The 23731-nt window shown below is 55.4% G+C and overlaps 1 protein-coding gene across 3 annotated transcripts; it reads right to left on the bottom strand.

Moving 5' to 3' along the window:
- Positions 1–1123: 1123 nt before the first annotated feature.
- IRF4 (interferon regulatory factor 4) lies at positions 1124–22157 on the bottom strand. Of its 3 annotated transcripts, none has more exons than XM_032462376.1 (9): positions 22090–22157; positions 20715–20992; positions 19567–19753; positions 18695–18783; positions 17941–18085; positions 15888–15995; positions 13547–13900; positions 11059–11171; positions 1124–1747 (listed from the first exon to the last, which is right to left on the bottom strand). In XM_032462376.1, exons 2-9 carry the CDS (start codon positions 20928–20930, stop codon positions 1610–1612), a joined length of 1350 nt encoding a protein of 449 aa, XP_032318267.1. In that variant the 5' UTR covers positions 20931–20992; positions 22090–22157; the 3' UTR covers positions 1124–1609. The 3 variants fall into 3 exon arrangements, with proteins under 3 accessions (XP_032318267.1, XP_032318265.1, XP_032318266.1); XM_032462374.1 differs by lacking the exon at positions 1124–1747 and adding an exon at positions 5957–9210; XM_032462375.1 differs by lacking the exon at positions 1124–1747 and adding an exon at positions 5957–9210 and having other exon boundaries at positions 17941–18082.
- Positions 22158–23731: the final 1574 nt, after the last annotated feature.

Below are 23731 nucleotides of genomic sequence, written 5' to 3'. Positions count from 1 at the left end.
GGACAGTGGCCAAAATGCACCTGAGAAAGCAGATCTTGGAGTTTCTTGGTTTCTGTTTAGCCTGACACATGGCCAGAGCGTCTACCTGCAGCTTCCTCGGCCCTGGTCCGTGTCCAGCTCTGCCCAGGCTGTCAGCCTGGTGACCCTAGCACTGCCCTGCCAGCAGCCTCTAGGGTCTGGGCTGCCCAGGCTCTGTCCCTCTCTACAGGCCCCGTGGCCCCCTTGGGCTCTCCCCACAGGGGCTGCAGCCCCCTCTCTGCGGCCCCTCAGAGGTGAGGGTGGTCAATACCAGCCCCAGCCCCAGCCCCAGCCCCACAGGAAGCCTCCACTTGAGAGAGCCTGCAGGACCCTGATCCGAGGGGACAGCTGACACGCTGGAGGAGACCACGGGTAGGGAGCAGCAGAGGCAGGAGGGGAGACGCAGAATCCTTAAAGGGGGCACGCTCGTCAGTCAGCTGCGGGGCAGGGGGCAGCTCCACCCCAGGCTCCCCACACCCCTGCAACGAGGGCTCACGCAGTGCCCGGGGTGAGAGCCCCAGGGCCCAGGCTGCCCCAAGGACTGGGTTGTGGGATGAGCAAAGGTGCGCTTTTCCCCTGACCCGAGGTTTTGCTTTTGTTGCTGGTGTTGCTTTCGAGTTGCAAAGCAGTTAATCATCACCCCGGACTGAAGGGACTTTTTCTGGGCTTACAGGGAACAGGCAGACGGGCTCCTGGCACTCGCCCTGGGCTGCAGCAAGAAGAGCTGGGAGAGCCTTCCAGCCCGGGCCCCGAGCCCCCCGGAGGGGTAAGCAACCCCTGGTCAGGCGGGTGGGCGCCCTCGGGGGATGGCACTGTGGCCGGAGCCTCGCAGGGTCTTAACCACACCCCCAGCTGCCACGTCTCCCCGACTCCCTGTCAATGGGAGATGCCAGAAGTTCCACAGAACTCACTGGGCAACCTCGTGGAAGGACGGGTTTGCTTTCAAATATATTTTGAGAAGTCACATTTTAAATAGAAACTCACAAATTGAATAAATAGTATTTGTTATCATAAATGTTAATTAGGTAATATTCACATAATCATAAACAAAATTGTGAAGGCAGAGTGTATGTGACTAAAATTTAGTAAACACTGAAATAAGACACCTTCCCTACCCTCAAGGAGGCTCATAATAAAAACCAAGCTTTTACAAGTAATTTCCACAGCACTAACTCTCGCAGCATTTACCCACTAATGCTGGCAACAACCCTGTGACAGTCGAGCCCCCTTCACAGAAGGAACTAAGAGTCAAGAGTGTTTTACAGAGGAAGCGGGGGGCCCGGGGCAGGACGAGCTGGGGTCGGTCCCTTCCCGGGGACTCACTGGCCATGCAGCCCCGCAAGGTGCCCACTCCAGGCGCTCAGCCCCCAACGACGAGGTAAGACAGGACACACCTGTGCCCTGGGATCACGTCGAGGGCGGAGGAGCTGATGGTGTGGAAGATCTCGGCGCCCAGGACGCAGAAATGTAATGAGAGCCCGGGAGCAGGTTTCTTCTGCCTTTCTGGACATCTCTGTTTCCAGTCTCTTCCCACCCACGTGGGGGCTCCTGTGTAGTTGTGGGCTCCTCCTGGCGAAAAAGTTGAAGCGTCTCAGGAAGTCTGGGCTGGGTGCGTGTCTCTGACCCCCGCCCCTGGGCTACCGCTCGGAATCAGAGCAATCTGGGCTAGAGTCCCGGCTCTGCCTCCTAGCAGCTGTTCAACACGAGGCAGGAACTTCAGCTTCTCCACCTGAAAAAAGGGGGACAAGAACACTTCCGTCTTGGAGGCAGGACTGGCCCCGCCACCCACAGCGCCTGCTCCGTCCTCACAGCTCCCTCACCAGCCCACGGGCCCCCCGGGGCGTCCCTGGAAGCCAGATGAGGGCCAGGAACGCAGTGGGTCTTCAGGAGGTGTCAGCTGGAAGGACAGAGTCTTAAAAAACTGTTCTTCAGAAAGTCACAAGTGTCAGTGAGGACATGGGGACACTGGAACACTTGTGGGCTGTTGGTGGGAATGAAAAATGGTGCTTCGGCTGTGGAAAACAGTATGGAAGTTCCTCAAAAATTAAACACAGAATTGCCATATGATCTAGCAATTCCATGTATACTCCAAAGAATTAGAAGCAGGGTCTCGAACAGATATTTGCACCCCCACATTCATAGCAGGAACACTCACAACAGCCGAAAGGTGAAGGCAGCCCAGAAGGATGCCGGCCCAGAAGGATGAGTGGGCATCGGCACGCAGTCCCTCCACACACAGAGCCACACTGAGCCCTAGGAAGGAAGGCCCTCCTGAGACTGGCTGCGACAGGACGGCCTTGCCGACATCGTGTTCAGTGAGCTAAACCAGTCACAGAGAGCAAATACTGAATGTCTCTCCTTCCGTGAGGTCCCCAGAGGAGACTGATTCATCAACAGAAAGTAGATGGTGGTTTCCAGGGGCTCGGGGGGAGGGATGTTAGTGTCAAAGAGGACAGAGTTTCAGTTTGAGAGATGAAGAGCTCTGGGCAGGAACCGAGGTGACGGCTGCACGGCACTAGGTGAACGTACTTAATGCCACTGAGCTGTGCGCTTGAAGACAGTACATTTTACTTCTGTGTATTTTACCACAATTAAAAATATACATCAATGATCTTTTCCTTCCTGTTTCCAAGCAACCCTACCTTTTGCGTTGACAGGAATGGTAAATACTGGGGCCAAAGGCGAAGAGTGAGCCAAGAGGAGGAAAGATGGTTGGGGGGGGGGGAGGTCTCCCAGGGAGGGTGGCGGTGGTAGTGGGGGAGGGAGGAGGTTACCCTGGGTGGGGGTGGGGGAGGGGGAGGTTTCCCGGGGGGGTGGGGGAGGGAGGCCTCCCAGGGAGGGTGGGGGTAGGGGTAGGGGGAGGTTCCCCTGGGGGGGAGGGGGAGGTTACGGGGTGGGGGAGGGATGAGATTACCCTGGGGGAGGGTGGGGGAGGGGGAGGTTCCCCTGGGGGGAGGGGGAGGTTATGGGGTGGGGGAGGGAGGTCTCCCAGGGAGGGTGGGGTGGGGGAGGGGGGGAAGGGAGGGCCAGGGAAACTAGCACTGAGGCCCCTGGCTTCCAGGCAGGAAGGGCTACTCTGCACTGTGTCACCTGGAAACGAGGCCACTGGGGAACCCAAGCAGCAACATAAGAAACAGAAAGCATACATATACAGAAGAGGATGCGTCAACATAGAAGGTTGCATCTGTGCTTTTTTCCCTTCTGGTAACTAAATATACGGTCATTGGAGAAACGTTGGAAAATACAGAAAAGCACCCATAAAAAGTAAAAATCCCCGTTACTCCAACACTCAGGGATACAATTGATACTTTGGACTATTCTTTTAAAAATTTTTATGCATGGACTCCATAAAAGTTTTCAACCTTTATCACGTTGTTCTGAAACTTTGCTTTTTACCTAACAACATAAGAGAATGTCTCCCCATCAAGAAATGCTCATCGCTGCACACGTCTGGAGTGGCACCCGGTGTCCCGTTCTGTGGGTGGGTGTCCCATTTGTTTCAGCTCACATCCCACTGGACACTGCCGGACGCCACAGACCCTTCTGAGTCCTGAGTGCGGTGCCTGAGGGGCTGGGGGCTGCGGCTGGACAGGTCCACGGGGACCCAGCTCCTGTCTTCAAGGGTTCGTATTAGGGAAGAAAGTCAACCAACCAGCAACTGCAGTCGAGAACGGCCCGTGGCGTGCTGCAGACACAGCGGATGCCAAACTGAGTGCTGGGCTGTCGCTTTCTGGAAATGGAATTCCTGTTTTCTTGAACAGCGTAATTTTCACTTTACCTCTTATTCCACTAGGATAATGGAAATTCAATCTCGATTCACTGTGACGGCTCCCCTCTCCTTGAGGTGTTAGTAAATTTGGCGTGGCTTCCGTGGTGCCAGGCGGTGGGGGGTGGTCCCGAGGGGTGTCCACTCACACCCTGAACGCCCACCTGCACAGGGCACACGGAGCCCTCCCTCTCTGCAGCCCCTGCCCTCCCCACCTGTGGTAACCGTTCCTCCAGCAAGCTGCACTCGGGCTCGCTCCCCGCTTCTCTTACTGGGAGGCCAGGGCAGTTCTCCCTTCTCAGGGAGCCGCTGACAGCCGTGCACACATTTCTCCTTCTGGCGTCCCTCCTCAGCTCTGAGCATTTTCTCTGGTCAGAGTGGGAGTCCAGAAAGGGTGAAAGGGTTGTTCTTCCTTAAATCCCCAGCTTCCTTATGTCCTCTTTCTTCTCCCCAGAAACCAGTGTCTTTGGGTTACAAGAGCCACGTTATCTTCTGTCTGCCCTGGGAGTGAGCAGGCGGGTGCACACAGTGGGGACATTTTTTCAATATTTCAGCAACATTATCCTTCACCGAGCCAGAAGGGTGTGACTAGGGACACCTCCAGGAGGGTGAAGAAATGCCTCCAGAAAGAGACCGGTCAGACCTGCGGCCTGGGGGAGAGAAGGGTGCCCACTGGCCGGGGCAGCAGGGGCCAGCTTCCAGGAGAGAGGAGATTCCTGTGGGTAGCACCTCAGCAGGACTGACAGGTGAGAAATGAAGGCAGAGGTGTCAGATGACCCGCCGATCTCCCTCCAGGTAGTGATCTCCGTGGAGACCTGACCCAGACGGAGAGGAAATGGGGGCAGAGATGTCTTGTTTGCTCGGACGATGCTCTGTGAAGCCGCCATCCTGCCTATGCCTGTGGGGACAGGGAGGAACTGCGAATCGTAAATTCTAAAGAGAAGCAGCAGCTTCCAAGTGTCATAAAACGTCCGCAGATTCCAAACTCTTGCCATTTGCTCGAGGGTTGGGATCAAAATGGACTTTACAATGATCGTGCCAGACACCTGCTGAGAGCCCCCAGGCCCCTGCCTTCCAGAGGGCCTCCAAGGACAGCCACGGGCCGCACGCCGTCCTGCTGGGGGACGGGGTGCCTGTAGCAGCCCAGAATTCGTAACTCCCCACTGGTTCAGAAGGTGTCCAGCCATCTGCCTGGGCTGATTTAGGTGTGACCCCGGGCGCTTCTCTCCAGGGAGGTGCTGTCGGGCAGGGTCAGCTTCTCTGGCACGGCAAGCTTTTCCACACACCCCACGTGGAAGGGTTTACTTGTCAAGGAAACTGAATCCAATACAGCCAAACAAGCCCTGTGTGTAAAGAAAGGTTTACAAACGTTGTACCTGACAGAGGTGTGGCCTTGAGAACAAGTTGAGAGCGCAGAGTCCCTTTGAAACCCTCCTTCAGATGTGATGAGCTGATAAATTGCTTGAGAAAAGCTTGCTGTGAATACTGACTCGCGTCCATCCACTCTTGCTGAGCAGAGAGAGCCCCTAGATCAGTATAGATCGTTTACTTTCCCCTTATTTCTATCTGGCTACCACTTAGTAAATTCAAAATTATTCAAATCTAATACTCTGGGGCTCCACATGCGAAGTAAACACATTTCTGACAGCTCCTCACTGTCTTCGGCTGCAAGGATGTTAACCCCACAGGCTGCAGCCCTGCCCCCATGTTCCTGCTGGACCAGCAGGCAGGCAGCCGCCAGAGCTGGTGGGGGCGGGGAGTGCCCTCCTGTGGCCTCGGGGAGTCCGTCTCATCTGTGCTCTCTCCACACACACTTTCATGTAACTTTCCACATTCAGGATGCTGCCAAACCTACAACTCCTTCCTTTAGCAACAGCGACAAAATAGAAAGAAACATTGACAGCGACGTGCCTGGCTTTGCGAGACCTTGTAAAACGCAGCTGGTGGGGGGAGAGGGCTGTTGTGCCCTGAGACGGTGCCCAAGGGCAGGAGGGGCGCTCGGTGCTGGGACGTGTTCGGCAGGCTTTTTAAAACCAGCCGAACACTCTGAGATCTGATTTTAGGGGTGGGCACAGCGACCAGGAAGGAAGCAGGCTGTCGAAAGCAACAGAAGGAGGAAGTATTTAAAAAGCTACCAACATGAGTGTTTAATAACACACAGCCCATGACAGATTGTGTTCTTAAAAAGTCTTTATTTGTCAAGTGCCTAAAACATCAGATTATCACCAATGTCAATCTGCTTTGAAAAGCGATTTACACCAGAATTCGTGACAGCATCACGTACAGTTGTCCGAGGACTGGGCAGCAAGATGAACCAGCCCAGCCTTGGGGTGAAGTCCAGAGGCCACCGCGTCCTCTCCCTCTGCACAGAGGGACGCGGGAGCCAGCCCTGCCCGCCAGGCCCCGCTCCTCTCCAAGAGTCTGAAGCAAAGTGTGAGCTTACAGTTTATTTTCTGTTCCACGCCTCCTGTGTCTTCTCCACATTGGCTGTACCCCCTCCCCCACATGGAGGGGTGGACAGCAGGGAAGCTGACAGGGGCTGCACTCCTGTGACGGCTCATCCAGAGTCAACAGGGGTGCGGTCGCCCATGCTGCCACCGGCCAGTCTCCAGACAGGAAGGCAAGGTGCGAAATGAGCTGCATTTAGTCGGCACCAGTTAGCTACAGACTGTCTAGGGAGACACGCCATGAGAACAGAGAGCTTAAGGGAGCTCACCACTGTCGGAAAGCATTCACCTGTGGGGAAGTGGAAAAATGGGACCAAACAGGAATGAAAGCGGGTTGGACTGCATCTGGGTTTTTACTAAAAAAAATGACTGATGCAAATAAACAAACAAACAAAAGACCTTCACTGGTGCAGCCCACACAGGCACCAGCCGCGCCTGGAACTCTGCTCGGCCTTGAGACAAGCCCCCTCAGACCCGCACCGAGGCTCACACGCAGTGACATGAAGGAAAGCCTTGTTCACGCCTGAGCCCGAGGCCGCGTTCTCCTTCCGGCCGGGCTCAGCTGTGTCCCTGTGACGCCCGCGCCGTCGTGGGCTCGTGCCCTGGCAGGCAGTGGAGCCTCTCCCGGGGAAGCAGTCTCTCCGGCTCAGACACAGCAAACACGACCGTCCTGCTGGTTCTCTGCCCCGCCTGCCAGCGACCGAGGGGCTCCCAGGGCTCTGGTCTCATACGAGCTCTCCGCAGTAGTCAGAGGACACAGTCACTGCCCACAGCTTTACTAAATCCCAAGAACAAGACTGCCTGGGACTCACACATTCCTCCCTGCCATCTCCAAGCTCTTCAGAACAAGGACCTAAACCCACAGCCCCCTCCGCTGAGAACAGTCTGGGGTCAAGGAAGGAGGCCCTTCTCAAGGTCCTGAGACAACTGTCAGGACCCTTTGCTGGCCGGCTGCATGGTTAGTTCACTTACAGGCTCACACTCTGGGTCTCTCCGAACTAAAGTACACACGAATGTGCACTGACCAGAGGGGCCTGGCCCAGGCCAACAGCATTCTGCAGAAAGGTGGCCCCAGAGCAAAGCAGCTTGATACTAAAAAGGGGAGAAAGAAAGAAAAGGGTCCAAATACCGACTGAGACTGAGGGTCTGCTTGGGGAGCCGGCCGAGCCACAGTGGCACCCCCGCCCATCTCCTCCCGGGGTAATATACCCCAAACACTCGCATCTATGAGATGCGCCAGTCACTGCTGCCCATGGAACACCGTCTACTGTCAGACAGGTTCATCCTGAGCGGCTGAGGGACCCCCGCAGGGTGTCCTAGCCCCGTGGAAGGGTCCCCACTAACCCTCTGAGAAGAACGAGGTAACTCTGTACTGCTGGATTTAGGGAGCACAGAAGCCAGTGCGTCGTGAGCCCGGAGCTCTTCAATTTCCGTAAGTTTATAGAAAAGTGAAATGTGTTGGGAGAATCCAATGCTTCTTGTGCACAGTTCTAGGGAGGAGGATTTGGGCTGGAAAAAAGGAAGATTTGTTTTGTTTTTTGTTCTTTTATGCTGTTTACATTTTCTGTAGTTAATCTGTATTATTTTATTACTAAAAACTCCTTCAAAAAAGAAAAAGAAATGGCATTCCAAGCTTCACTGCTCACTAAATCGGATAAAGGCTGTAATCTGTCTGTTGAACGAATGAAGAAGTGAAGACGAGGAAGAGCGGTGCGCACTGGGGAGGCGCAGGGCTCTTGCTGAGCCTCGACACAGTGGCGGTTACTTCCTGGTAGCACAGAAACACCGGCGGCTGCATCACCATCTAAACACCTGCACTTTTCCAAATGGGACAAGTAAGCGATCAGGTCTATTCGAGCCAGTGGGGGGCTTGGTGGTTCTATAAAAAGATGTGTTTGAGGAAAGCCCGTAGTTCTAAGGCCCCATCAGACCATCAGTGGCATGAGGAAGCATGTAATGCACAAAATAAGCAGAAACGGTGCACTGAGTCTGCAGTTACGCATCTGTGAAGCCCCCCCACCCCCCGCAGGGCTCACCCTCGGACAAGCACGGCCCCGCCCTAGTGTTGTCATGGACAACTGGTCACCAAACAAAACAAGCAGGACAAGAGGGGAAATGTCATTCAAGTTTCAAAATACATCTTTAGTACTTGCGTTATTCACCTGGTTTTTTTTCCCTCTTTAAGAAAACGTTTTAGCAATAATTTCTACAGAATGAGAGACAAAATGGCAAACAAAAAATGTCTTAACCATTTGTTACCAGGCAAATACACTACTCAGGGGCAGCCCTAATGCTCTTTGGCTCAAAAAAATAGCAATGAGTCTAGAACTGGCTTCAGGGACACCCAGGAGAGCGGGCGGGGGTCTGCGCAAGGAGGCCTGGGGCCCACCCTGGGGAGGGCCGGAGGGCAGGCGGCGGCGGGAGTGATGCCCTCAGGCAGAGTCTGTTTCCAGATATTGGTCCATTTCTCCTGGGGTCGGAAACTTGGGTTTTACTTCCCTGAGATACAGCGCGGCTCTCGGACCCTTCCTTGGTGGTCAGCACTGGTAAAGGTTTTCTCAGACTTCAAGCAAGAGAGAGTCCACATCAAACTGAAGATGGCACTTTAGTAAACATAAGCTGATTTTTGTGCTTTTCACATTCTCATCAGCACGGGGTCTGCAGACGGTGCTGGGAGTGGTGCTCCCTTTCGTCTGTCAGTCAAGTGGGGCAGATTTTCCACACGTTCCCCTCAAGTGTTGAACTGAAGCCCCGGGTTCCCCGAAAGAAAAAGTGGGGGTTCCATCAGCTGTCCTAGGACAGGTATTTACAGGACAGTGTCTGGCCTGACGGTCCTCACTCTTGGATGGAGGAGTGGCGGATGGACCTGTGGTAATCCTCCGGGCTGCCCACGTGCTCGGGTAAGTCGTAGCCCCTCAGGAGATGCCCGCTGTTTTGCTGAGCGAAATAATACAGCTGCCTGGCGAGGAGAGGTTCAACCTTCAACAGAAGATTTTCAAGAGAGCGTTACTGAGCCACTCCTTCTGACACCGTGCGGCAACCTTCACAGCTGAGGGTGAGGTCCAGGTGCAGGTTCATAACACACCAGAACGAGTCACACTGGGGGCTTCTGGAGGACTAACTTTTTGTTACATGCACCAGCCTATAAACAGAGCCTACTTAACTCTGGGGTTCAATTGACAGGACAGGTAGAGATGGCATCTGTAAACCAGCTGCTACCTGAAATTCACGTTTAACTAAGACTGAAGAAAATCAGGCAAAAACAACCAAATTAAAAGTAAGTTTGAGGCAATCAGGTAATTTAGGCCAATGGATTTATGTTTCCACACCTGCAGTCTGACAGGGATGAGGGCTCAGGGACTCACAATTCATGGACAACCTGGATAATCTGCATATTTCTAAACCAAAGATTTAAAAAAAAAAGCAGCAAAATTAAACAAAAACAAACTGATATTGTGAAAAAAAGAGAAGTTAACTGATCCCAAATTCATCAAGTTTGGTTATTAGTGTAGTCCACGTTCACCAAAAAAATATCCAACATTCAGCTCTTCCTGAACCCAAGTGTCTAAGAAAACCAAATGCTTTCTTTCAGCCAATCAAGTGTGCTGTTAACTGAGCCTTTGTGTTATTTGAGACAGACCGACTTAAGCATGCCTCACAGGAAGTAACTGAAATACATCCACAGTAAGAAGGAGCAGAACTCCTGAGTGTTCCCACATCCACCTTCCATCCCCTCGATTTCAGGGATCCCGCTGGGGACAATCCTTGCCCAACCAGGGCCAGTGTGTCTAGCTCCACAGGCTCGGGGTCACCACTGCCGTCTGAGATGCTATTTCCCAGGGCCAAGATGCTTTAGTCCTTTGACAGTTGTTAACAAGAATCAGTTACTCAATCAACAATTGTATCGGTCCCTGAAGAGAATTTATGAGAAAACCCTAAAGTTTATGGGGACTATATTTTTGTCTATTGGTTGGTTGTTTTTTTATTTTACAATCAGGAAGGGGGGGGTTGCATTAGAGAGTGCACATTAGACAGTGTTTCATATCAGATTTCAACAAGAACCGGTATCAGAACTAAAATCTGACCTGAATTTTGTTATTATTTGGTGTAATTTTTTACCTGTTACTGCTCATTATCTGGGCCCATTAATAACTCTTGAATGCAATGCAAAGTCTTCAAATTTCAAATTCAAAAATCTTAAGTATTCAAAACTCTGTTTTCTGTGGCAAAGGAATGCTAAATGTTATTTATCTAAGCCCTTTTTCTTTCCTTTTTTGTGAAATGTTTCCTTGCCACAGGTGAATCCCGTCTTAAACTGCTGGTGAACCTGTTGATAAGCTGACCCATTCGAAATGCTTGAACGGTTTAGCTTCCTCCAGATAACACATGCTCTTGGTTTCCAACAATTGAATAATTTTTAAAATTCAGAAATAAAAGAGGATCTGGGGAACATCTGGAGGGGCCTACAAAATACACAAAAGTCAGTTTGGGAAAAGCTTCTCCACCAAGTGAAGATGAGCATTTTCAAAGCAGTATTAAATGGGAAGAATTCTGAAGGGCAACGTTCAGCTTCCATCCTGTTAAATCCCCATAAAGGGGGATACGACAATTTCCTTGAAGAACAGAAGACACAGGACGGATGCAGCCAGGGCTGGGGGTCACGGGCGCCGGGAGGCGGGTGGGCTCGGGCTGCGCTGCTCGCTGCACCCTCTTTGCCCGCTTTGCCTGGTCACTGGACACTCATGTCTCAACTGAACCTCTCTGAGCAGGGACCTTGCTCTCCATGCAGGCCAAGGAAACGCCATCATTAAGGCAACAAACACTCACGTGAGCTGTAATGAGCTTCCGTTGCCTCTGAGGGTCTGGAAACTCTTCCCCGAAGCACAGAGTCACCTGGAACCTCGGCAGGGGCCGGCCGTGGTGGGCGAATGCTTGGAGCTCTGCAGGGACCCACAAGAGAGGCGTTCAGAACCCCACAGGGATGCAGGCTGGAGCAGGGAGCCCACGCCAACTCAGGGACCAGGGCAGGAGGGAGGGAGGGCAGGACCACCGCGTGTTCATGGAGTCCCTCCCGCAGGCTCCAGCCTTCACCTTGAGTGGACGCAGCCTAAGACCAGGACCTGCACTTTGCAGCCGTGGACCCGTGAGGAGGCAAAGGCAGCAGAAAGGAATGAAGGAGGAGGAAAAGGAAGCGTAGCCACATTGAGGCAAAAGAATAATTTATACCAAAGACAAATTTTCTTTAAAAAAATATAATGGTCTGATTTGACCCTGGTCTACTCATAAACCTCATCTCAAAACTGCTGAGCCCTATAATCCGTCCTCGCCACCGGGACCTCCACAGGCGCGATGCAGACACCACCGAAGCGGAGACTCAGCCCCAGCCGTGGGCAGCTGCATCCCAAACTGACTCTAGGCTGACTTCTTGCCATGGGTTTGAGACTGGGGTGGGGGCGATGGGCCGCGAGCCTGTGGGTGTGGGTGTGTCCCGGCGGCTCTACCGCCACGCGAGGGGCACCGCTGAGCCATGTGCTCCCCTGCGGGGCCCCAGCCCCCAGCCTCAGTCAGGGTGACAGTGCCCCGGCTGGCCCTGCCCTCCTGCTACAGCCAGATGTCGCATCTGCAGAGCTGCGGCTGCCTTCTTATCAGATGAGCACCCCGGGCCCCTTGGGGCTGTCCCCGGAGCCTGCAGGTCCTGAAAGGGCAGATATCAAAGATTTCCACTGTTCTCTTCAACTGAAGAGAAGTTTCTAGCTAACTCAGTGGACCATTTGACTTCCTGCTTTTCTTTTTGTCTTCCAGAATTCAAATCAAACCCAACCGGCTTAGTCAGAACATGCAAAAGGCTTCCACGCTGCGAGGTGGGCGGAGGCGCCCACACCACACAGGCTGCTCGCAGAGGCACAGTGGCACGGTTCTCTGAAGGCCGGTAACCTGCGGACACTCGAGGGAGCCCTTCGCTGGAGGGGCTGCTCTGCGCAGCTGCAGTTCTGAGCTCACAGGCCTCTTGAACCTCAGTGACACCTCAGGATATAAAAAGAGGCAGCACCGGGCTAAGGGCACAGCCCTGGGTCACAGAGGAAGAAAAAGCAAAACAGCCCTTGCTCACAGATGAACGTGAAGTGAGTGCAGCCCTCCAGGCCCCGAGGCTCAGGCGCAGCTTCTCGCCTGGCCAGAAAGGGAGGAGGCCCCCTTCCTGGACGTGAGGGACTGGGGAAGAAGGGCCACTGCCCGGGGGCCTGCCGTTAAAGCCCCCGCCCTGCGGTGCCTTCTGAGCCTCAGCCCCGCCGCTCGGAGAGACCCAGACCCAGGCGCCCTCCAGGCCCCCGGGAGGCAGCTCCGAGGCTCCGGGTGGGCGGGGCAGCCAGCCCCACGCGCCTTCCCGCCTCGGGTGCCAGGGCTCGGCTCTCCCTCTTGTCTGGCCCTGCAGGGGACCGGTTGTCTGGGGATGCATTTGCTTCGGCACAAAAAGAGAATTTGGGTGAGCCCAAGCAAACTCGGGCAACTTCAACCCCACATTTGAGCAAGCACCTCCGGCAGTGAGGCTCCGGGATGCTTCGTCCTGTTACTTGACGTGAGTGGAGTTGAGCAGCACCTTCAGGGAGAGCAGAGGCACGAGAAAGCCCAGGACAGAGTGTTTCTGGAGGGGCACTTGCACAGCGTCGTTAGCGACGATGCGGAGGCTCGGAGAACCGCTTCTGCCCCAGAAGAGGCAACGCGAGTCCAGACGTAAACGGACACTGGGTGAAGCTTCCTCCGTGTGGTGGCCAGCACTCTCACAAAAGCCAGCCCGGGGCTCAGCTAACTGCCACGAGATCAAAACTAGGGACACGACACCTACTGGTTCTGGAAAACGTGATGTGAAACCTACAGAGACAGCTCATAACTTCCCTTCTGCAAAATCAGTTCAACACACTCAGCCTTGGTCCCACCTGCTGGAAGGCCTCTCTTGAGGGTGACACACCTCACAGCCAGAGTGTTAACAACATACTTCCAACCTTACCATTTTTCTAGGAAACTTAAAGGAGCCGAAACATCGGCAGACATGCTCGCTGAGGCCACACTGCCAGCCAGACGTGAGCCTTGTTAGCTGGTGAGTACTTGGTGAATACCAGAACTTCGAGACCTCAGCCTGAACCACAGTCCTCCTGAGGTCAGCCTCCTTCTCACACGCCTCTGCTGATGGGGTGACAGGCGAGCCCACCAGAAACCTACCCTGGGACCTCGCCCGGCAGGCCCGGGGTTAACAGATGGAAGACCCCTGAGGCAGGTCCCCCCCCAGGACCTCCATTCTGACGGAGATCAGCGGCCTCACCTGACAAGAACTGCTGAGTGTCGAAGAGCTTGCAGGTCTGGTCTCTCTCCAGCTTGTTGGGCCGGTCGCTGCACAGCGCCAGGGGCCCGTCCCAGTAGACCCTGCTCTGGCACAGTCTCTTGGCGTAAAGCCCGTCAGGGGCCACCCAGAGGACCACGCCCCTTTCCAGGTGGCCCAGCAGCTTCTCGATGTTCTTCCGATGGCCGCTGTCCTCCGGGAAGGGGAAGACGACCTGGTCCAGGCTGCTGGCGTCGTAGGTGTGCCCATGGGAGATCCGGCAGCCCTCGGGGCTGGACGTGGTCAGCTCCTTCACCAGGACCTCCCGGTAGTAGAGGCAGATGTGGAGCCGGCAGTCTGCAAACAAAGTTTCCAGGGTCAGCGCTGAGGAGCCGGACCCCCGCCCCGGAGGCCAAGCCGCTGACCAGGGCGAGGGGCATCTGGTGGGACGTTGCTGAGGGGGCCGAGAGGACCCTGCAAGACTCACATCCCTCCTGGAGACTCGGAGGGAGGTGGAGACGTCTGCCAGGAGTCTCCTCACTGCCCTCTAACTGGGCACTTTCCAAACACACATGACACGGATTTACTTTTTGCTGGTGGGGGCTCGTCTCCAATACACTAAGTCCTGTGCTGCTGAGCAAAAATGCATTTTAAGCCAGACAAGCAGTTCTGATTTTGGAAGAAGTAAACCCTAAGTTCAACTTTCAGCAAAAATAGTACAATGGTGTTTGAGAAAAAAAGCAAATATTTCCACACACCTGAAGCCGCCCTGGAGTGTCAGGATGGTGCTCCCCCCACACACAGGCACACGCGGAAGCCCTGGGACGGTGGTGCTCTCTGGGCGGTGGGACTGTGACACTATGGTTTTTCATTGTTGCTTTTCTGATTTTTAAATTATTTTTCCACTGTTTATGCACCACTTGCTTAATAAAATTACCTTGTGAGGGCAATGTTCCCAGGGCTGACCCCCAATTTGCTTTTTGTTTGAGTTTGGCTCTAGAACTTGACTTCCTCAAACGTTAAACAAGATGAACTAATTTTTAAAGTTTTGTTGATTTCAGAACCTTCTTTATAATACAACCCACAGGCTGAAAGGACCAAGCCAGGCTTGAGAGGTGCCCTGATCTGAAAGGCCGAAGAGCTCCAGCCCGTCCTAGGTGACCGCGCAGGCTCACCATGAGGGACGGCGGTCCTCTGCTGAACTGGCGAGGCTGGGACTTAGCTGTACTGTGTGCCCAGGGAAACCCACAAAAGCCTCTTGTTCCTCAACGGCAGGTTTTGACACTCAAACAACCCACATCACTGTCTCGAGCCTCCCCTTTGACTTCTGCTGCTCTGAGCCCCGAGGAGTGGGTGTCGGCCACTAGAGGTTTCATTTCATTTAACGTCATCAGAAATCACGAGGTCACAGGGATATAAATAGCTGTCTATTTCCTACTCTTCAGGGACCCACACAAGCCTTAGGTGTTCAAGAAAAGGGTTTGAAAGTTTCTAAAAACACACACAGGCCTTTCTGTTCAGAAGCCCCTCCTCCCTGAAACATCCAGGGCCGGCGAGACTCCTGCAGAGCCGTGGCACCAGAAAGGTCCGCGCGCGCGTGGAGGCCCAGGCCCCTGGGGGCGAGGACAGCCCGGCTCTCACCTCCCGGAACCTCGAGAACTCGGCTTACACTTTCTGTGGCTCATCTTCAAAGAGGCCGGGGGCAAGGCGGGGGGCTTAGCTATTCAGTTTTAATATTAATACAAATCCCACCTAAAAAAATCAGAACATTATCTAAAAAGAAACACACATACACCACACAAGTGCAGTGAGCCTTGGGGTGCCTTCCTTAAAACAGTCACGGTCTCCAAGCTGCAGGGAGTCTTTTAGAAACTTTAAAACCAGGTCTAATCCATGTTTGTCTGCAGGACACATCAAGTTCAGGGGGAGGCCACCACACTTGTCTCCTCAGGCAGCGCACACAGTGAGAAGGACCCAGGGCTAGTGTCCCCGGGAAGCTGACGAGGGCCCCTGGTTGCTCTTTCTAGGAGCCCCGCGCTCTGCTCTGAGGAGCCTACCGCACCGTGAGGGAGCCGGCTGCAGAGGGCCTGGGGGAATGCACCGGGGGGTCTGCACACTCCTGCAAGGTCAGCCTCCAGCGGGGCCAGGTGGGACCAGCGGTGGAGGTAGATTAGAGGAATGACCGGGATCGGAGCCCTCCTTCCCCTGCTAGCCTTCCAACCTCGCTCACGGTCGGGGGGTCAGGGGCGTCACTGCTCCGGGCCCAGCTGTGCTCACTGACCCCTCAAATCCGCCCAGACGCGAGGGGAGCCTGCAGACGCCGCCTCGGGGGCCCCCCACTCACCTGAGAGCGCCAAGGCTTCAGCAGACCTTATGCTTGGCTCTATGGGGATCCCGGGGGCCTGGGACTCAGGCGGGGCACAAGCATAGAAGGTTCCTGTCACCTGGCAACCTGTATTTGCAAAGAAGAATCAGATGGCAGCCAGACAGTCCATCCAGCCCCGCAGGGTGTGTCCAGTCAGCCCCTGGGGTGCACCAGCCTGGGCGGAAGGGCTCGGGGCCCTCCAGAGCCACAAGACAAGCTGGCGTCCAGCCGGGAAACCAGGGTTGAAGGAGGAATGCATTTTCTCACTGAAGGAGACTTGACGTCTCCCTGTTTTCTTCCTCCCTCCCCCCCCCTCCCTCATTTCCCTTTTGGTTGGTTAACACCTCCTCACCTCACAGAATGGCCTGTGTGTGTGTTTGCTGAGAGAAAAGACCTACCCTCCTGGCAACTCTCAATGCGTCAGAGTGTCGCTAACTTCAGGCACCAGGCCGTACGTTAGACCTAGCAGGTAATGCACCTCGTAATTGGAGGTCTATGCCCTCAGACCCACATTCCTCCATGACTGGCGTGCAGGGTAACTGGGGCTCAGACAGACAGCAGGGTTCGCCCCCGTTCACACAGCAAGTTCACAGCAGAGCTGAGAGCCCAGCTTAAAGAGCCTGATTAAAAAGAAGCCCCTACAAACTGCTCAGCCCACGTTTACTGAGCTTGCTGCTCCTGGGTTTGGGGGAAAACTGGACCTTGTCTCTTGCCAGCAATGTTAATAGAGAAAGAACATGTGCTAGAACCCGAATTTGCTGGCGCTTCACTTAATGTCGCCTGTGCTTCAAGGTATGTCTGCCTCACCCACCCTGTTCCAGCTCCAGGTGGTGCCTCTTCACCAGGTCACTAGTCTAGAGGTGCTGACGCACTGGACATAGGTCTAGACTCTAGAAACCAGTCCAACGTCAGTTAACTCCTCCACTACAATATGGAAAGCCGACTTTGCTGCGAATCACTCTGGAAAAGCTATTAAAACCCAAATCTGAGCTTTATAATAAACATGCCACTCAATACAAATCTGAAATAACCGTATATGTCGCCAATACCACAAGCCAAGAGTGACTGGGATGTGACCAGAGAAAGAAGCAAATATTCCTAGAACATACAAAAGGATCTGTGTGTTGACCAGTCTTAGAATTTCCACTCGGATAACTAACTCAGAAGTCCTAAAAGCTTGTGCTTTGATGTACTGAATCATACCATGTGAAATTTTCTCTGCACTTAGCAAGTCAGTGCTTCTGCAGCAAGATCTCATCTCGGTGTCTGGGGAAGGCTTCTGGGCAAGCACTTCTAATCCAGACCAAAACCGGCCCCAACCAGGGGCTCTGGGGGACCTTTTACATTCTCCTGACAGTGCTCATTCACTCCCTTCTTATTGTCGCCCTAACCCGGCAACAACTCGGTGGGCACGACTGCCGTGTAGGAGAAACACGCTGGGGCAGTGACCTCCCAGTGTCCCTGTGGAGGGAGGGCATGGGCACAGCTGCCATGTGCTGGTTTCACAGACATGTAGACAGGAACAGCCAGCATTAAGGGACAATTCAGTCTTCTCTGGGAAGACTGCCAAAATCTACTACTTTTTGCCCAAGATTGAAAATGAAGTTTAAGATTATTCAGGGAGGAAGAAACATGTTAACTTATTAAGCAGATAATTTAAGAAATATAGCCAACCAGCTTGAAATCTGTCATCTTCTGTCTTACGTGGCTGGACTTTGAATCCCAGCCCTCCACTCTCACTGGGTAACTTTGGGCACGTTGCTTGCATGGTGTGAGCTTGCACCTATAGAAACAGGGGCCTGGAGGGACCCCTGCAATGTTTAAAGAAGATTCCAGGAGGCAGCACTGAGCCTAAGTCCTGGCACACACAGGCCAGGTGTCAGTGACCTTCAGTGCCCCTCCTCTGAGGTCCCCTCCTCTCCTTCACTGCAGGGGGTGCCTTTCCCAGCAGCTCTGAGGAGGGACTGCCCAGAGGACAGGCCAGGAGGGGCAGGCCTGCTGGCCACAGGAGCTGTCCCAGTGCCCTCCTTACCATTTTCACAGGATGGGCCTTGCCAGTGGTGGCTGCGGGGTCCAAAGGCCACAGGACACTGGTACGGGATCTCTGGGTGCGGCTGATCGGGGACGAACTCCCTCCAGCCTCGGTCGTGGGGCGGGATCATGTAGTTGTGAACCTGCTGGAGGGACCAGAGTGGAGCTTGAGGGGAGCCACCAGCTCAGGGGGCGGCCTCGAGGAGTCCTGCAAACTCCTCGGGAACCTCTTGTGTGGCCGGCGGCCAAATCGTCTTATCATCCGAGAAGGCTTGGTGGAAACTCGCCACGAAGAACGAAAAGCACAGTGGAGACAGTGTTGTAAAGTTCATCACATGGTTAAACCTGCACCAGAAGCACTGCCGGGAAGTGCATCTTCTTCCACCCAGCAGAGCAGGTCAAACAGAGCTGTAATTCACAGCAGTTGAGTCTGCAGGGATCATCTGCCCTGTGGTTTCACATGATAAAGCCCCGGTTCCAGAAGCTTTGACTTCCACAAAAGGCCTGTTTCCCAGATTTCAGCATCCGTAGCAGCATCTGGCCAACAGGCAGACACTCCCGCCCTCCTCCGCCTGAAACCTGCTCCCACGGCAACACCAGGTGGGAAGCCAGGCAGTCACCCAGTGGCCCAGGGTTTGCCTTGGCTGTTTGACTAAGAGCAAAAATGAAGTTCTGCTGTTTTGTCTTGGGTCTCTTCCGCTGTGTGTGCCTCACACAGACCCAGCCCCCCCTTCCTGAAGCCCTGCCCCCCATACCTGAGCCGGGAGTGGGGTGTAAGGTGCTGTCACGCTGTAGGGGTGGCTCATGGGCAGCTGTGGGTCCTCCAGGGCCAGCTGCTTTGCTCCTGAGTGTTTAGGCAGAAGGGAAGTGCGCAGAGTGAAAAAGGGAACTGACATGACTAAACGTCAAATCTTAGAAAAATACCTGAGGGTTTAATTCCTAGAATGCATAACATTGTTGACAAATAAGGCATTTTTTGCAATTCCCTTGGGCATTATTTGTCCAGGCCATTAAACTGGTTCCCACGAGGTCCAACGTGTGTAGGGCAAGGAGGGAAGTGGGTGAAGCCGTGGGCCATGAGCCTTGTGACGTGAAGGGCCCAGCAAATACGCTGCTGGTGAGGTCACCTTGTGGTTTAAATGGCAGACTCCTGGGCTCTGTTTTGACACACTGGTCAGAATCTTGGAAAGTGGGAATCTGAATATTAATAAGCACCCAAGTTGACCATGGCACACTTTGAAGCTGACACTTTTATTATGATGAATGGTAACAACATCTGGACTGTGTGTGCCTTCCTTCTGCAAAACAGTTAATCATGAGCGGCTGATAGGAAAGTAGCGCTTCAAACAGACTTTTCATTTTTGGCTTGGAAATTTGGCCCACATCTTAGCAGAACTGGAAAACATGCATGCACGCACACATAGGTAGAGACTTGGAGTCTGAGAAATTAGCCTGCACTAGAGAATTTCCATGTATGACCCAGAGAACTTGGGCAAATAGCTTGCTGGGCTTGAATGGGAGGCTGAGGCTGGCAGGCAGGCTACAAAAAAACCAAAACCAGAGAAAGAGGCCCGAGATCGAAATTAAGGTGTTAAAGTGTCGGCAGCCCCAGTCCAGGAAGCCCTACCTTTCTTGGCGCCCTCGGGGACGATCCTGTACACTTTGTAGGGGTCCGAGATGTCCAGCTGGCTCCGCTCCACCAGCTCCTCGAAGTCGTTGCTCTTGTTCAGAGCACATCGCAAACGTGTCTTCCAGGTAGGAGGGTCTGGCTTGTCGATGCCTTCTCGAAACTTTCCTTTGAATAGTGCCCAAGCCTGGGTGGAAAGAAGAGGGGGAAAAGTTAAAATATAGATCTTTCAGAAAAGAATCTGTGAACTGTATTTCTAAAGGAAAGAACAGTGTTAGGGCTTCAGATTCACAGGGTTGCCAGAACTGTGGGACAGAAAGATGCCAGGCTTTTGTGAAAGGTGTGTGAGGCTGCAGGACCCCTGGAAAGGGCCCCGCCCACCCAGCGTCTGAAGCGGGTTAGGCTAGAAGTAGGGGCAGAGCTGTGGGGTGAGGGGCCGCCCACAGAGCACCTCTGGCCATCAGTCGATCTGAGGTGCTCTAAGGCAAGTTCCCTGAGGAAGTCCCCGTCTGCTCTGCCCACAGGTGGTAGGGCTGAGTCTGAAAGCACAGGTCACTGGGTGAACTGCCCAAGGGGGAAGCGGTCATGACAGGGACACACACGGGGGGCGAGGGAAACCGGTAGAGAGAGGCCCAAACAGAGGCCCTGAGAGGGAGAGAGAAGGAGAAGAGGGTAGGAGCGAGAGCCAGCGAAAACTTCCCGGAGAGAAACTTGGAGAGACCGAGTCAGGCAGAGTTGACAGAGGGAGAAACACTGAAAGGGAAGGGCGGGAGAGAGCCGGGGGAGAGAGTGCAAGCCAGAGAGGGAGACCGCGCCAAGGGGAAAGCACCCGGAGCGGAGCCGGAGCGAGCACAACGGAGACGCAGGCCCGGCGCCCGCGGCGCTGCCGGAGGGGACGAGCGCCGCGCTCGCGGGTCAGCCGCGGCGAGGAGGGCTCGGGCGCTCACAGGGAGGCTCCGGCGCAAACAGAGGCGCTGTCTTTGGACGGCCCCACTGCCGGGAGCGCCCCCCGCGGCCGACCCCCTGGGCTCCGCGCGCGACCCACGCGCCTCCCTCAGAGAGGCTGAAGCCTCCCCTTCCCGCAGGGCCTCGCCAGCGTGCCCCTCCCCGCTGGGGACCGCAGCCGGGCGCCGGCCGGGTCGGCGCACCTTGAAGAGCGCGGCGTCCTCCTCCCGGTTGTAGTCCTGCTTGCCCGCGTGCTTCCAGGGGATGCGGAAGATGCTCTTCTCCTCGTTCTCCCACACTAGCCCCGGGTACTTGCCGCTGTCGATCTGGTCGATCAGCCACTGGCGCAGCTTCCCGTTGCCGCAGCTCACGGCGCTCATGCCGAAGTCCCCGCCGCGGCCGCTGCCCTCCAGGTTCATGCCCCGTGCGCAGACACCGTCCTCCCGCACGCCCGGGATCCGCCTCCCGCACTCGCTCTGGGCTGCGGGGGAGAGGAGGGCCGCCCTCCGGCAATGACCTCGAGGCCCCGGAGGCTCTGAGGTGGCGAGGCGAGCGCTACCGAGTCGGCGTTGCCGACGGCCCCCAGCGAAGGCACCGTCTCAGCGGGCCCGGGCTCCTGCCCTGGGCGCCACAGTCCCGCCGCCTCCCCAGTCCACCCTCCTACCCAGCTTTCTGGACTCTCCATTCCTGTGACGCGCCCGCAGCACAAGCGCTGCCCAGACACGCAGCTCTAGCCTTCGCGCGCACTCCCCAATCCAGCCGCCACGACGCGTGGCACTCCGTTTCTGCACTCACTCGTAGTTTCCGCCCCTCTGCGCATTCTCAAGCCGTGGCCAGTCAGGTCCCCCCTCGCTGTCAGTTTCCACTCTTGCCCACTCCTGAGTTCCCGCTCCCTTGGTGGCCCCGCGTGCCAAGGATCTCGCATCTCAGGTGCGCCGCACCCAACAACTGCTCCACCCGCACTCTTTGCCCCAAGAATGCCCTTGAGCCCCAGGCAGCGAGCAAAGATTAAGTGGGTCCCAGGAGCCACGGGCTGCGGAGACTCAGCCTCTTAGCGGGAGATCCCCGCGCGCAGAGCGTCAGCGGGACCTGTAGACCGGCAAGGGAGAGTGGAGGCGGGGAGGGCGGGGAAGGTGAGGGGGTCAAGGAGAGCAGGGCCCGCGTGGCCTAAATCTGGGGCTCCTCCTCTTCCACCACCAACCGGGAAGCCACGAGCCGGAGGCCCCGGGGAGTCTGAGCCCCTCAAGAACGAGAGGCAGAAGAAGCCTCGGGAGTAAGGGCTGTCCCCCGCGGGAAAGCCTGGCAGCTCCACCTCGGCCCGTCCTGGGCCCCCGTTATCCCACGCGGTCCAGCGCGTGGCCTCCTCGGGCCCGGGCTGGGTCGGCCCAGGGACGGTGGGGCCAAGCGGGAGTCCCCGCGGTGGGCGTCGGGGCTCCCTCGAGGGTCGTGCTCCCTCCCGGCCCCGAAGCTGGGGTGCCCTGCGCTGCCCTCGAGATGGACCCCAGGACCTCTGGTCTCCCGCCGCGTTCGCTGTGATGCCCTGCTCGCAGCGATGCTCCTGCCCGACCCAGGTCTTACCTCGCCCCGGACTCGGAGTTGAGGGCCGCACCGAGCCCCACGTTCAAGCAGTGAAACTAACCCGCGAGGTGGGAAAGAGGAACTTTATAAGCTTAAAAGCCCCGCTCGGGGCGGGGCCTGGGGCGGGGCGAGCCTGCTGCGCCCGCGGGCGGGGGTGGGGGCCACGGGCCGGGGCGGGGCCGGGCCGGGGCGGGGCTGGGGGCTGCCGGCTCCGAGCCCAGCGCGTGGCGAAGGGTGGGGGGGGAGGCGCGGGCGGCGAGCTGGGCCCGCAGGGCCTGGGGCGGGCTGGGGACGCACCTCGAGTTGGGCGCACCGGTCCGGGAACTTCACTCGGGCGGTTTCCTGCGAAGGGCAAGGCGCGAATAGGGACCTCGCCTCCGCGCTGGGGCTGCAGGAGGCCCGCGGGTTAACTAGGAACAGCGAAAAGACGGCAGCGCTGCCGAGGCGGGAAGTGGGGGGCGTGAAGGAGCCGGAATTTGGTGCGACGGGGTCTTGGCCTGCAGAGCGCTGTGACCAAAGACGGAGGGCTGCCCACCTCGAAGAACTGTGAGTGGGTGGGGGGCACCCTGGCACCGCCGCTGTCACCGAGGCCCCGCCCCTCCACGGTATTTACAGAACATCGTACTTATTGCAAAGAAGAAAGGAAACGGCCCGGATCCCTTGAGCTACAAACTGCGGCGCACACGCCGTCTGCACGTTCGAGAAGCTCACAGACCTCTGCGTCTCGGGCAGGTGGATGGAGGTGACTCAGCGCACAGTGCCCAGTGCCCAGAGTTCTAGCTACGCCGCGGGAAAGAGTGGGGAGAGTCTCGAAGCACCCTAGTGGCTCCTGGGCTTCAGCTCCCTTCACAGGGACCTAGTTTTAACCTCAGCCGATAGGAGACAATCTACCAGCGGGGTATGAACGTCCGGAGTAGGACTCATATTTAAGTGGAGCAATTTTCCCTAATTCTCCAACATCTCCTTAATGTCAAAATTAACTCCCCGAGCACCTGCCCACTCGACCCCCCCCCCGAGCATCTCGGACGCTTCGGCACGTTTGTGTTGTAGTTAGCAATTTCAGGTAAACCGTCAGATCACTGGTTTCTGTATGATTTTAGACCACCACCACCCCAGGTCAACTTGCAACTTTTGAAAAACTTTTGATTTCACTTATTTCTCAGTTTTTCTTTTAATCTTGTGTATTGGGCCACTGTCTCCTACCCAAAGAACCAACTAAGTTTAGGCTGGAACAAAACAGGCGAGAGGCACTGAGTGACATGCTTTTCCTCAAACAAGAGACTTTCTCAGAAATTAACAGGATGCCACACTTTTATTCAGTCAAGTTAAGTTTTCCATTATCAGAGTCTCTGTAATAAACAACAGGGTTTTTTCAAAGAAATTTCTGGCCACAGCCTGTTTTTCTTCCTTTCTTCTTTCATTGATTCATTCATTCAACAGATATTTTTTGAGCACCTGCTACCTGTCAGGAACCGTTGGAGGCACTCGGGACACTTCAGTGAGCAAGGTGAAGACTGCTGCCTCCACGTGGCTTTACATTTTAATCAGTGACTTGCTTTTCCCCAGAGTGCTCACAACCAACAGACAAGAGGTTGTTAAGAACAAAAACGACAAGACTAGAGCTTTTCGCACTTTCGCACAC

The sequence above is a fragment of the Camelus ferus genome, chromosome 20, assembly GCF_009834535.1.
Source record: "Camelus ferus isolate YT-003-E chromosome 20, BCGSAC_Cfer_1.0, whole genome shotgun sequence".
Lineage (NCBI taxonomy): Eukaryota > Metazoa > Chordata > Mammalia > Artiodactyla > Camelidae > Camelus > Camelus ferus.
This window is presented reverse-complemented; position numbering and strand designations above follow the sequence as displayed.

Excerpts from the sequence above, each read along its gene's own strand:
- IRF4 (XM_032462374.1), bottom strand. The coding sequence starts at position 20,930 with ATGAACCTGGAGGGCAGCGGCCGCGGCGGGGACTTCGGCATGAGCGCC. Across the intron at positions 19,754-20,714 it reads AGGACGCCGCGCTCTTCAAG|GCTTGGGCACTATTCAAAGG; the intron begins GTGCGCCGACCC and ends CTTTCCACCCAG. Across the intron at positions 18,086-18,694 it reads ACACCCCACTCCCGGCTCAG|CAGGTTCACAACTACATGAT; the intron begins GTATGGGGGGCA and ends TGGTCCCTCCAG.